Below are 13,941 nucleotides of genomic sequence, written 5' to 3'. Positions count from 1 at the left end.
AACGTAACACGGGGACCTTTATTTAGTCAATGTCCACAAGGCCAAGAGCACCCTCTGGTTCTGGATCTAAGGCCACTGGGGGACCTCAGGAAGCCCTCCCTCCTGTAAAATAAAAAAAGTGACACTAAGAGAACCTCCGGTCCTCTAAAGGGGGTGGGGAGGAAGCAGTTACGTGGCCCAATGGATGGAGCACTGGCCCTGGGGTCAGGACCTCTGGTCCTCTCACTCCAAGCCCAGCATTCCAGTCATGGTGAGAATTAGAATTCCCCCCCTTTTATAGATGAAAAATCTAAGGTTCAGGAAGAAGTGGTTTACTCATGAGCATAGTTAGGAAGTCCTGGAGCCAGAACTTGACCCCGGGTCTCTCCTGAAATTCCTGCCCAGCCCTGCATGCTGAAAAATTCTAAATAAACCCGGTTTCAACCATTAGATGCTAGGCCGTGACCTTTGATGACTACTGAAAAATTGAAAATCACGTTTGAAGTCTTTCCATGGTGGTGCCAATAGAGAGGGCCCCTATGGGCTCCACGCTCCATTAACATCAAGCTTGCCCATCCGTGACAAACCTGCTCATCTCCACCTCATGGAATCTGGTTTCCTTGGCGGGATAGCCCCACCCCCAGACCTTTCCGGATGGCCCCCAAGCTTTACCCACCCTCTCCTGAACCTGCCCTTTACTTCTGTGAACCTTTAACCCCGCTGGGGGCAGACGCTTTCATTTTGGTCTTTGTAACCACAGGACCTAGCCCGGGGCCTGGAACCAGTAGGGGCTTCATAGACGCTTGCTGAATTGAATTACTGATGTTGGCTTTTGGAAGGCAGGCAGGATGACTTTGGGTCCATTCATTGACCTGAACAGGGTTTTCTAAAGTGGGAGGAATAGGGATCCTCACCATGGCAGTGACTGGTTAACCACTCATTGGCCATGTCTTTGATGTTATCTTGGCCAGGAATGAGTTCGACTGGGCAGCTTTGAGGTCCTTTCAAATTCTGAGTTTTTAGGATTATAACTTGACTGCATGTTTGGAGGGTCGAGGGTCTAACAGATCAGTATCAAATGACCCAGGTTAAGGGTCACTGCCTTTGGCACCCAAAGCTGTGTTTAATCCCAACTCTGCTAAGGATCTGACCGTCCACGTGACTGAGCCCATCTCCTCCCCCATGAAATGAGAGGACAAGAGTGGACCATGGATTCAGAGCTAGAAGAGAACTGAGGAAGCCATCTAGTGCAAGCCTGCCATTTTGCAGATGAGAAAATGGGGGCCAGATACCAGAGATTTGAACCCAACATCCCTTCACACTATCCCTCAAGATCAGGCAGTCTCAAAGACAGTTCATCAAATTTCATCCCAACTCTAAAATTCTTGCTAGGTAAACTCTTGGGAGATGGATGAATAAAAGCCTAGCAGAGCAATCTTTTGGCTCTTGCAGTTATCTTAGATCTGGAGGATTCCAAGAGAATGTCAGAATCATTTAGTTCATTCTGAATTTCATAGATGAAGAACTGAGAATCAATCCTAGAAAATGCCAAAGATCACAAGGTTGGCAGATAATGGGCTTGAAATATGAACCATTTCCCATCATTTTAGCTATCTCTTCCCTATTATTGGCAGGGTTCAGTCTCCACTAACCTTATTCTCAGCATCTTCATGGTGGGGTGATGATTTGCATTGATGCCTCAAGATTCTGACATGGAAAATTGCCAAGCTGAGGGTTCATGTTGACTTGTCAGCCACCCCATTTGAATGTAGACTATCACCAAGTTGGCCACCAGATAGGAGGCTGTAGGCCCTGGGGGAGGGAGAAGGCCTTGTGATCTATGCGCCCAGGCAACAGTCTACCAGCAACCCTCTGTGCCAAGGTGAAGGACCAAACAAAAATTCCAATAAGGATGTGGTAGCAGCCCTGGGGAAGACATTGACTGTACAGAACACAATGTAGTCGCCTAGAGGGAGTAGGTTTCTGCGGGGTCATTCCTTTCAGTGCACAAGTGAGGAAGACAACTGTCTATGAGACCTGCAGTCTGAATAGATTGCTGCCCTAGTCTTCCACTATAGTCAAAATTGTTTGAATTAGTGGAAAACTCGTTCCCGATGCAGCCAGTCCAGTGCTTCAGGGCAGGGGCTGTGGTCACCTCATCCCCATTTCCCATGTGTGATGAATACTGGAAGGAAGGCACCAGGTGAGGAGAGCTACAAATGGAAAGCATCATTTTCTGTTTGCCTGGTAGAATGGTAGAGGAAAGCTTCACTAAGCCGGGTCCCAACCCACAAGTTTGGAACTAAGATCCAGAGCCAGCAGAAGGCAGACAGGCCTCTCTCCACACTAGTCAAGTATAAACTATTTGCTTCACAATGAATATTCAACGTCTTCCCGGAAAGATCTGGGATTCAGAGCAACTTTTTCAAAAGGCCTCTCCATCAAATGCTTCATGGACTCTGGAAGGGGGGACTTGAAGTCGCCATCAACCTTCTAATTCATTATCGGGCTTACTCCCTCCTGCTGCTGGGACTTTCGGGGCCTCAGCTCGCTCCCCTCTCTATAAAATGGGGGGGGGGAGGTTGGGGGGCCTCTGCCCCAAGGGACACCTGCTCCTGTTTTGCTTTCCAGATCACATAGGCAGGTGGTAGGGAGGCTGGATGTGATTAAATGGCCACTCAATGGAATTCTGTGGATCAGAATAGGCTGCCTAAGGAGTGGGAAACTGAGGATCCAAAGGGAAAGGCCCCCAGGCTCTAAGGTTCAGTCTCTGACCTTAGGTCACAATGCCAGGGCGGGAACTACCACTTCCAAATCGGACAGTCTCATCCAGGGGGGTTAAGACCGGGGTCTTAACTCAAGTATTTATATGATCCTGGTGGTTACAAAATTCCTAAGTCTTAACTTTTCTTTCCTTAAAGGAATAGTAACAATGAAACAGCTACAGGATGTTTCAAATATTCCAATTTAGGGACAGCTAAGTGGCGCAGAGCATCACCGGCCCTGGAGTCAGGAGGACTTGAGCTCAACTCTGGCCTCAGACACTTAATAATTACCTAGTGTGTGACCTTGGGCAAGTCACTTAACCTCATTGCCTTGCAAAAACCAAACAAACTAAAACAAATATTACAATTTAAAATTAACTAAGGTTACAGCCATGCTCATGTAAGGGCTCTCTTGAGGCCTTGAGACTTAATAGCCCCAGCCCCAGAAGGCTGATGGCATAGCCTGGAGCCTATGCATAGAAGCCTTCCAGAAGTCCCGCAAGCTTGATGAGCCCCAGGCTGGACAAGTGAGCCAGCTCTTCCCCTCTGGACAAGACGAAGTAGAAGCAGACGCTCCCCAGAGAAATACATTAAGTGGCACTTTATTGGAACACAAAACAATTACAGAGTGAGACAAGATCTCTTTTTGGAAGGGGGAGAGTGCCTGGCATGTTTCTACCCCACACCCCTCCCTGGTTTCCCACTTCAATGGGAAAGCATCATGGGGACATACATCCCCTTTTACACACATTAACTTCAATGAAAGCATTTAAAAACATACCCTCCTGTTCCCCCAAAACTATCACTCTAGTGGGGACAGTGCAGGAAGAAATCAAAGCCAACAAACATTCATGGAGTACAGTTTCCGTTGTATCGATCGACACCAGAGAGCGTAACAGATCATTTGATTTCGTGTGCAATTGCTTAACGCTTTATTTGCGCCCACATCAGCTTTTCGAAGGGGTCTTTCACAACCTCCTTCTCCTTCCTGGCCTCACCGGGCACAGTCTGAGTCACAAGGATTCACAAGACCAAACAGCAATGAGAAGACAAGTTTATCGGCTGGAGAAGGAGGCTTCTGGTTAGTCAGTGTGTATTTCTCCTTTAACACATCGCCCTTCCTTTGGAAGGGCGCTCCACTGAGAAGGGGCCAGGGGCTGGTATTCTTCAATGGACAGACACAGACCCAAACAGGGAAAACACCAAGTCGGAACGTGAACAACTAGAGTGGGACATCATAAACACAGGTGAACTGGTGGAGGATGCTAATAAGGACCTTCAGCAAGTGAGACGGACATGCTCTTTGTTTTGTTTTAAATAAAGCACCTTTGGTGGGTGGGAAGGAAAACAATTGAAGGGAACCTGCCAAGATTAAAAACCGCACTGAAGTAAGTCCTTTTACCTATTACTACTAAGAAACACTAGAGGCTAATAACGCTTTTCAACCGTTTATGTTGCTTTCCAAAGCTCACAGTGAATAGTGGAAATAAAACTCCAGCCTGGGTGGCTCTCCGTTCTCACTGGTGACACGGATGGTCATCATTTCTCAAGCTTATGGCAGAATAAAATGTTTTAAAAAAACAAAACCTTCAGCATTTAAAATTGTAAAACCATCCTCCCTATGGGAGGGCCTTTCATTTTAAGCAAGCTCAAAGTTCTTGGCTTAAAACTTAAGAGAATAGAGCAAAACTTAAAGACAGGACACAAGCGCCCCAGGTGAGCAGCCAGAGAGAAGGGGGGAGCGGGCAGGGGCACACAGCACAGCCACATGCACATGGTGACTTCCCTGAGGTATTCTTCACTTCTGGGGGTGCAGACAGCTGACCCCCTGGCAGCATCCGGGACCCAACACACATCTAAAGGTAGAGGCCGAGAGGCTAGCACTGGCCTGAAAACGCTCTGGGTTAAGTGCCACCACCTAGGGGAACAGTCACCAGGCAAGCATTCCTCCCACCAGAGGCTGGTGACTCCAGGTGTCGCCCATCTGTCACCAAGGCCCCCAGCTCAGCTGGGATAGAACTCGGGCCTCACCCTACAGCCCCTGTGCCACCTTGACTCATGTGCCAACCCATCACACAAGGTGTGGGGAGGACACCCATGCCAGAAAGGTGAAACAGGGAGGCACAGCTTACAGAGGAGGATCAGGGGAAGGACCCCAGCCTGGCCCATGTATCCACTCCCAAAGCCAGGGCCTATAAAGGCCACACACACACACACAAGTGCTGCTTCCACCAGCTTCCCCTAGATCCCGGGGCTGGCCAAGGTCACAACACTAAGGTATCTAGAGCACAGCGCCCTACTCCGTGGCTACCCAGAAAGACTCAATCACTCAAGCTATGCCAACTGTGCCCCAGGAAATAATGCTGCAACTGTGCTGGGCTAGCTGGTACATCACAAATGGAGAAGCATCTACTGCGAAGGGTGGGGAGCATTCCTAATGACACCATCCAACTTAAAGATGCACCCTCCAAGAAAATCCTACATCACCAACACAAAGACAAAGGCACCCAACAACAACCAATGCCAGGGTTTACAGCCATCAACGTGTGCAGGTAAACATATAAAACTCAGTCCTGTCCTTGGATGCAGCGTTCAAATGGTTTATTCACTCTTTTGGATGTACTATAAATAAGTGTTTCCACTATGGAAAAGAATGTTATGAGCGCAGTACATATGACTGGGAATGGGTTTGCTGAAGACATCTTCCAAAGGGTAAAAGCTTAGAAAACAACCTGGAGGCTGGAATTCAGTTCTTTATATAAAGTCCCTTGTAAAAAAAAAAAAACCAAAATGAAACAAAATAAAGAAAATAAAAGGAAAGAAGGCGAGGCCCGCGAGATGATTTATTGCAGTAACACGTCCTGGTCCTTGGTCTCCTTCTCGGGCGCCTCGGGGCTCTTAGGCTCTTGGCTGCCTTCCTTCTCCTCTTTCTCCTTGTCCTTCTCCTCCTTCACCGTCAGCTCCGAGAGCTTTTCCACCACTTTTTCAGTGCTTTCTTTGCCTGCTCCTGATAAAAACACACCAATCAGAGGAGTCAGCAGCCACTACCTTGGCACTGAGGTGGTTAAGGATGAGTGGGCACCAGGGTGGGACTCCACCCTGGCCCAGGGAGCTTGGCTGGCCTCTGCAGAAGGCCGCTGCTCACCGTGGATCACCAGAAACCATATGGGCTCAAGACTCTCGGCCTGGGGCAACTAGGTGGCCTAGTGGATAGAGGTCCAGCCCTGGGGTCAGGAGGACCTGTGTTCAAATCTGACCTCAGACACTTAATAATTGCCTAGCTATGTAACATTGGGCAAGCCACTTAACCCCACTGTCTTAAAAAATAAAAAAAAAACACTCTCAGGCTATCCCAAGACAGAAATCACTTAAGAAGGCCCCAGGGCCTTCCACAAGCTGGTCCAAAAGCCCTGTAGAGAAGCTTGATTCCCAGCTTTCTGTTTTAAACAGACAATACTAGATTTGGGGGCCAAATCAAGCTGTTTAGTCAACTCAGATAGCTTCTCACCATTTTTCCTTTCAAATCTGACTTCACACCAACAGGAAGTTAGCTGACTTACTATTACTAAGGCATCCAAGATTTCAACCTACTAGACTTCTGTCAGGCCCACAGAAAAGCAGACAAATCTGAGCCCCATAATCACTGCCATTCCATTCAATTCCATAATTAGTTCCTCTGAGTGCCAAAGAAAGAGAAGACACAAGTCTCTTATTACACAGCAAGGATAAGCCCCTCAATCTGCCAGGGGAGATTCCCAAAGAACCTTGCTGGAGGGTCTCGCCCAAGTTTCGGGGATGTTTCCCAAGCAGTTGCAACGGCCTTTCACCAGAGAAAGGGGTCTGCCCTGCCATGGGCTACTTCTCTAGCAGACCGCAAAAGCAGCAAGACTGAGGAAGGCAGTCATGTACAGAGTGAGTCTGCAGGAACAGCCCAAAACAGCCCCAGGGACCTTACCTTTCTTGTCTCTCTCTTCTATCTCATGCCTGCATTCTTCAAATTTTGCCTTAAACTTCTGGGCATCTAGTTACAGAAGAAAAGAAATTTTACCCCTCCATCCAAGCTTTCACCCCCGCCTCCATTTCAGTGGGAGGCCCTAGGAAGGTACTGTGCCTACCACCCGATGACAGGGAGTTTGGAGCTTTTGCTCCCCTTCTATTCTCAAAGAAGCTTCTCACCTCTACTCCCCCAGAAGGAGCTTTTCCCCATCTTATTGATGAGGAAAATGAAGCTAATGTGAAGTGATCTGCTCCCTAAAATCTTGAGAACAGAATACCAAGAACAAACTAACTCAGATATAAGGCCATAGAGGCATCTCAAGAAAACCAAGGTCCAGAGCTGAAATCACTGCCCAAAGTTCCCTAGGAAATAGTCAGGGATACGTGAGCATTTGTACAGCACCTAATGCATACTGGACTGGGCTCTTTTAGCTACTTTTCCCATCTGATCCTTAGTTACCCTGAAAGGCAGCCAAGGTTAGCACAGTGGCCCCCCCACCCCGGCTTACTGAGACAGGCCTAGCTAGGTGACCCCCCCCCCCAGCTTCTAAGAGTCCAGGGTTAGCTTTCAAGTCAGCTCCCCCCACCCCCAACCTGTAGAGCCTCAGGCCTCCAGGGGCTCCCTGGGCCTCCCTCTCTCTGCCCCAGTCCCTCCCAATCAGCACACAGCTCTCTTACTTTCTGCGTTGAGGAACCGAATGGCCAGCAGCTCCGGCTTGGGGCTTTCATCTGCAAAGTCTGCGTGTGTGTTCCAGACCCAGGCCCTGTCACTGCCTGCATTGGGCTTCAGTTCCATCAAGGGCGTTACTGGCAGAAGGAAGGAGGCAGGACAAGTTAGTGCCAGCAGGTGCAAATGCCCCTGCCGGGCCTTGATCCCTGATCAAAGAGCAGCAGGTTTTCTGGTCTGTCCGTCTCAGCTGTCTTCTCTGCTCAATTCCTGCAGTGTAGAGCAGGAAGGAAAACTTCCACTTTTACCTACCACCTCAATTCTATTAATATTAGCTCTACTTGTGAAAACCTCACTAGGTGTGCAGTGGCACAGACTGCCTCCAGGCCCAGCCCACGAGCACCATAGGGTCTTCTAGGCAAAGACTACTGTCTCTGATTTCCACTTCCTGGCAGAGTATTCTGTATGTAGCAGACATTTGCTTTTAAAATAGAATTTGAAAGGCAGCTAGGTGGCACAGTGGATAGAGCACTGGCCCTGAAGTCAGGAGTATCTGAGTTCAAATCCGACCCCAGACACTTAATAATGACCTAGCTATGTGGCCTTGGACAAGCCACTTAACCCCATTGCCTTGCAAAAACTAATAAATAAATAAATAAAATAAAATAGAATTTGAACCAGATTGGGTCAGGAAAACAACTCCTGAAAAATCCCCACAACCACCATTTATACTGACTTCCCGCCACAGCGCCTTCTCTCCCATGAACCCATCGCTCCAAAATGACACCCCCAAAACCTGGAACCAGCCAGACCAGGAGGTCAAAGTTGGAGACGCAGCCCAGGGTCAGTAAACTATTTTGGGAATTATCGGCAGTGTTGAAAGTTCTATCAATCAACTCAAAATCAGAACCAATATTCCTTCTCAGGTGACCCTTGAAGCACCTGGCAAGTCAGCTAAGAGGGAAAACCTGCAGCCAATGACTGGTCAAGTTTCCCAAAGGTTGATTGTTCTGTGGCTATGACAACTCACCAAACCATCTGATGGAAGTTTGAAGGGACCACCCACAAGACAAAAGGAAATCATTGAACCACGTGCACTGGGTTGGGTTTTTTTTAATGTTCTCACTTTAGAAAAAGACAAGTTTCCAAACCCTTTCATTTGCACAAGAAAGGTTAGTGAGACCTAGGAAGGTTAAGTGACAAGCCCAGAAACTCAAAGACAGCGCCTTAGGCAGGAAATGGCAAAACTCTACAGTGGTTTAGAAATTATCAAACTGGGTCCTAGTCTGAGTTGTTATATGACCTTCAAAATACTAGCTTTCTCCCGAGTTTGTTTTTTCTTCCTTAGTGGGAAAAAAAAAGGGGCGGGGGAGAGTGAAGACCAAGTCCCACTGTTTCTTTGGAGGGAGCAGATCTTGCCATTGGTCTCACCCTGGCTCTAGCGAGGGTTGATCCCACATATCTGCCTCTGCCTTGGGAGTCAGACGGAAACCCAGAGCCTACAACAGTATCACGTCCTCCCTTGACTTCTCTAGGTCAGACAGCCCCAACTCCTTCAGATGTCCACGCTTCCCAAGTCACTCCCTGATTGGGGTTCCTGAACATCTGCCAACTGGTGTAATGTGGCAGATCTCACAGCACAAACTGACTGTTCAAGTTCTTTCTGTCTGCCGAGAGGTTAGTTTCTTTCTCCATCTTAAAGAAAAGTGGTGTTACCACCCTGTGGGTTTGAGCAGGGCCCCAACCCGGGGTGTAAGATTTCTCCCCTCTGACCCTTCCATGGCCTGATCTGCCAACCCAGTGGGAATTCTTCTCAACTTTAATTCTGTGATCTAGAATAAAGATACATTTGATACACTCCCAATCCAGAAGTTTTTAAAGTTCATTTTAAGTCTAGATTTTAAACATCCTGCATTAACTCAGACCTAAGCAAAACAGGCTACTGGGGCCACCTTCATGTTATCACAAGCAGAACAAAAGGTGGGTACTTACTATAGTGATTGGCACAGATCTTCAGAGTTTTGTCCCTTCTCATGAGAAGGCGAATCGTGCCTTTCTCCTTGTGTTTCAGCAGCTTCACGTCACCCGTCCCTCGCTCTTTCCATTCTGGAAGGTCATTCTCAGAGGCAAATCGGAACAGCTTGGCTCGCCTTTGGAGAGATGCACCAAGTTACGATAGGAAACTATATCACTCAGAATTCTGGTGTGAAAGTAAGAGGGTGAGCTGTGTGCTCTCCTCCTCAGACAAAATTGGGTGTGAGTTTTTGCCCCAAATATTGTTCCTATCTTGTGCCCAAGGAGAGATTCTGCTTCACCAATTTTTTCTTGGGGGGGTGCCTGGGCAATAAACACAGGAAAGTCAGTTTATTTACTTGTCCTAATCAACTATGACCCTTCTAAAACAGAAGACAGAAATACATTTGGAAAATGAGTAGTCATTATGCTCATGCAAACCCTATGGATATTGTTTCCTCATTTTTTAGTCTTTTGCAAAGCAAAGAGAGTTAAGTGTCTGAGGCTGCCCCCTATCCTTTCCTCTTTTTACCAATGAGACAAATGAGGCACTGAGCTCTTCCCAGCCAAGCTCAGGCAACCAGACCCAGCATCACCCCACCCTGAGAGACTGAAGACTTAGGGCCAGAGCACTGATTTCCACACATCAGAAAATTCAGAATGCTATGAGACAAGTTATTAAAAATGCTTCAGAATGGATAGATGTGTCTCCTTTGGGTGAAGGAGGACCCACAGGAGATGCCCACTACACAAAGAGCATCCAGAAACAAGGTTATGGCTGAAAGGAAGGCCCCCGGGAGAGCAGGATCCCATTTTACATGGGAATGCTGGGAATAACTATGTCCTTCTTCCTGGGATAACAGTACAATCTGAGTGATCCCATAGCCCAGTCACTCAAGAATACAAGTTCACAGCCCCCCCACCACAAGGCAATGGAGGGACACCTGATGGGGGAGGGCAGGCTGCACTCTGTGGCATCAGAAAACGAGAGGAGCCAGGCACCACAAAGTGCTTGTAGTGACTCAGACTCATGAGACCAAGGCGAAAATCCTGAGCATACCAAGAGTAAATGCATCAAGTGGGAACCTACTGTGTGTGTGTGTGGGGCGGGGGCGGGGGGGGGGGGGGGGCGGGGGCGGGGCGCTACCAAGCCAAACAGTCCTCTTTCCCTAAAATTCTGTGAGGGAACCAACAGTATTCCATGGGTGGGTGGGGGAATCACCTACTGGAGCTTGGTGTGGAGAGGTGGGTGAGCAAGACCTAGGATGTTGGTTTGGATGTGGAGGGGAGTCAGGTTTGAAAGGGCCTAAGATGAGGCCTGGCCAGGGCCACTGTGCAAATGTGGCCAAACCCAAGCTTTAGGAAAGTCCTCTGGAGGGCTCTTGAGGTAGGATGGACTGGAGGAAGAGACCAAAGAGGAAGTCACCAGGGCCTGTTTGGGGGTGGGGGTGGAAACCACTGGATGGAAGGATCTGAGGTGTGCCCCACCCAGAATGGGGTAGTGGAGGGACTTTGCTCCAGGGGCAGGTGGTGATGCTGGGCTGAGCTGATGGGAGGACTAACTGCCTTTCCAGACAGAATGTCATTATGCTAAGCCAGATAATTGGATCTAACAATCCTAACTAGCCCTCCTCACTACTGAGGCAGCACAACAAAGTAGGTTGGAAAGACTGGGGGAGAATCCTCTTGGACTAGTCCATGCATCCTGGTGGCCCCACTCAATTCCTTCCTATGTAAAATGAGGGATCTGAACACTTCTCAAAGATGCTTGGATTCTCTCTTACCCAATCCCTAGAATTTCCCATTTGTTTTTTTCCCAAAAATTTCCAAATTCCTTCTCATTTATCCTCACTTTTTCTCAGGTTCTTGCTTTCTTCTCATGGCCAGCCAGATGGGACAAATTCCCTCAAGGACAGTTTCCTTGCTGTGTCCTTTGATTCTGGCTCCCCAGCTATAGAGGGCTCCAGCTCAAAAACATACCAAGGTAGCCCAGGATGTTTCTAGGTCTTTCTAGATCACAGTAAGGCCTGAAGTCCTGGGTGCAAGAACTACACCTGGGGGCGGCTAGGTGGCGTAATGGATAAAGCACCAGCCTTGGAGTCAGGAGTACCTGGGCTCAAATCCGGTCTCAGACACTTAATAATTACCTAGCTGTGTGGCCTTGGGCAAGCCACTTAACCCCCTTTGCCTAGCAAAAAAAACCAAACAAACAAACAAAAAAAGAACTACACCTGGCAATGCTCAAAAGTTCAGATAAGGCCATTCTCGAGTCCTGGCTGCTAAGATGATCAAGAAGGACTGATGCTGCTCCTGAAATCACCTTTCCCTGTAAACTGAGCAAGGCCACCTAGAAACAGGAGTCCACACAGCCAGGTGAAGGAACCCTCAAACCTTGTCTTTGCTCTAACTGCCACGTGATCCTTTCTAAGCCTCTGTTTCCTCAAAAAAGCTGCTCGTTCCAGAGTTAAGATTGTGCTGTAGGACTGTAGCTCAGGCCCACTCACATCTTAAAGAGCTCTTCTTCATCTTCCTCCAGGGTCTTAATTTCCTGCTCCGGAAGAGACACTATAGGTTCAAACTGCGGATCATGGTTTGAGTCATCCACGTTCTCAGTGGACGTGTCGTGTTCCTCATGAGCTTCCTGTGAAGAAAGAAGCAAGACGTACGGACGTGAATGCCAACCACGCAAAGCGCCAGCAATGGAACACCTAACCTAACCTTCCTCTGTGGCTTCTCATAGCGGCCCTGGCAGGAAGGTGCCCTAAAGAATCCGCCCCATGGTCCAGCTGAGGCCACGAAGGTAGGAGGGTCACCAGGGCCCTGGCTGACCGCAGGCCTGGCGCTCTGCTCTGGGGCGCCCCCTGGCTGCCACAATCTCAGTTGCCCCACTGAGTCTGGCACGGGGGCACAGGAGAACAAAGTAAATGATTTCTCCCCCAAGGAGGGCAGGCATTCCTTCTAAGGGACCCTCGATGCCGGGCCCAGGAACAGCTGTGAAGAGTTCCCACCCCAGGGGGGAGATGGAGGGAGCCGAGGAGCCAGCGGAGTGGGCAGAAAACGTTCCGCTGGGAATTCTTCAGGGCTTTCTTCTCAATTTCCTTCTTTATTCACAAATGCACCAAGCTGGTCAGCAGGAGGGGCACGTGACGGTGCAGGCCCAAGCCCCCCCACAACTCAGGTTCCGACGGCGCTTTTATCACAGGCGGGAAGGGGCCCCGAGGACCCTCGAGATCCGGCTCCCCCCGCTTAAGGGCGGCGGGATGGCGCCCTGGAGAGGCCGGCGCTCCTGCGCGCGTCACTGCGCCGGCCCGGCCGGCCCTCCCGATGCCCATCTCCCCAGCAGCCTGCCCCGTCGTCCTCACTGGACGCGGACGCGGCCCCTCCCGCGAGGCTCCTGGGGCCGGGCAGGGCCGAGCCCCGGGACTCAAGGCCGGCCCCGGCCCCCCCCCCCCGTGACCTTGGCCCGGGCCCCGCCGCCCCCCGGGCCCCGCCGCGGCCGCCTCACGTGTCCGGGCCCGGGCAGCGCCCGCCGCCCCCCCCCCGCCCACGTGCTTGGCCGCCCCGGGGCCCACGTGGCCGCGGCCTCCAGGCCCGGCCGGGCCCCGCGTCGGGGCCTCCCTCCCCGGCCCGGCCCGGCCTCCCTCGGGCCCGCGGGGCGCCCCGGCCCGGCGGGCCCCGCGCGCCTACCTTGGCGGCCGCCATCGGGGCGGGGGAGCGGGCCGATGCGGCGGCGGCGGCTGGTCCCGGCGGCGGCGGCGGCGGCTGGTCGGTGCGGCCCGGGCCCTGCTCGTCTGGCGCTAGCGCTGCCTCGGCCCGCGCTTACCTCAGCTCGGCCCCGCCGCCCGCGCGCGCGCGCGCGACCCCGGCCCCTTGACCCCGGCGGCGGCGGGAAACGCGCCCCCGCCCCCGCGCATTCAAAGCTAGCGCAACTTTATTGAGGCGCAGGGGCCGCGGGCGGCGGACAAGCCATTGTCCTGCCCCGCCCCTCCTTCCGTCGGCTCTCTCCGCCCCCTCCGGCTTCCCGCCCAAAACGCCGCGCGCCGGGCCCCTGGCGCGCGGGCGCGCCCCCGACAACGAGGAACTGGCCGCTCCGCCCCGCCGGGCGCTTTGTGCCCCGACCAGGCCGCGGCTCCCGCCTTCCCGCCGGCCACTGCGACGGCCGCCTTCGCTTCCGGCCGCGCCGAGCCCTTCCCGCTTCCGGTGTCGCGGCCGGAGGCTTTCATAGGTCGAGGCCGGCGGGGGCGGGAGCGGGGGCGGCGAGGAGGGCGGGTTTCCGGGAGGGGGGAGGGGCCAGACCGAAGGGAGGCGGTTGGTGCGTCGGGGGCGGGACGCGATGACGTAGGAAGGACGCGTCTCTGCTCCGCCCCGCGCGGGGGGGGGGGAAGGGATGGCTTCCGAGGCGGGAGGAGGGCCGGGGTGGCCGAGGGTGCGCCTGCGCGGGGAGCGAGGCGCGTGCGCGACGAGCGCCGTGCTGCGTCTGCGCGGGGCCTGGGCGGTGGCGCGCGTGCGCGGTGGAGGCGG

At 51.8% G+C, this 13,941-nt stretch overlaps 1 protein-coding gene and 1 non-coding gene across 3 annotated transcripts; both read right to left on the bottom strand.

Annotated features, from left to right (window-relative positions):
• RANBP1 (RAN binding protein 1) lies at nucleotides 1–13,628 on the bottom strand. Of its 2 annotated transcripts, XM_074206544.1 has the most exons (7): nucleotides 13,108–13,628; nucleotides 11,925–12,061; nucleotides 9,400–9,557; nucleotides 7,419–7,547; nucleotides 6,700–6,765; nucleotides 1,632–1,791; nucleotides 1–102 (listed from the first exon to the last, which is right to left on the bottom strand). In XM_074206544.1, exons 1-6 carry the CDS (start codon nucleotides 13,120–13,122, stop codon nucleotides 1,679–1,681), a joined length of 618 nt encoding a protein of 205 aa, XP_074062645.1. In that variant the 5' UTR covers nucleotides 13,123–13,628; the 3' UTR covers nucleotides 1–102; nucleotides 1,632–1,678. The 2 variants fall into 2 exon arrangements, with proteins under 2 accessions (XP_074062645.1, XP_074062644.1); XM_074206543.1 differs by lacking the exons at nucleotides 1–102; nucleotides 1,632–1,791 and adding an exon at nucleotides 3,333–5,751 and having other exon boundaries at nucleotides 13,108–13,602.
• LOC141503835 (small nucleolar RNA SNORA77) lies at nucleotides 6,538–6,666 on the bottom strand. The gene has a single exon (XR_012473135.1). It is a non-coding gene; the product is annotated as a small nucleolar RNA SNORA77 (small nucleolar RNA).
• Nucleotides 13,629–13,941: the final 313 nt, after the last annotated feature.

Source organism: Macrotis lagotis, chromosome X, assembly GCF_037893015.1.
Source record: "Macrotis lagotis isolate mMagLag1 chromosome X, bilby.v1.9.chrom.fasta, whole genome shotgun sequence".
NCBI classification, from domain to species: Eukaryota; Metazoa; Chordata; class Mammalia; order Peramelemorphia; family Peramelidae; genus Macrotis; species Macrotis lagotis.
This window is presented reverse-complemented; position numbering and strand designations above follow the sequence as displayed.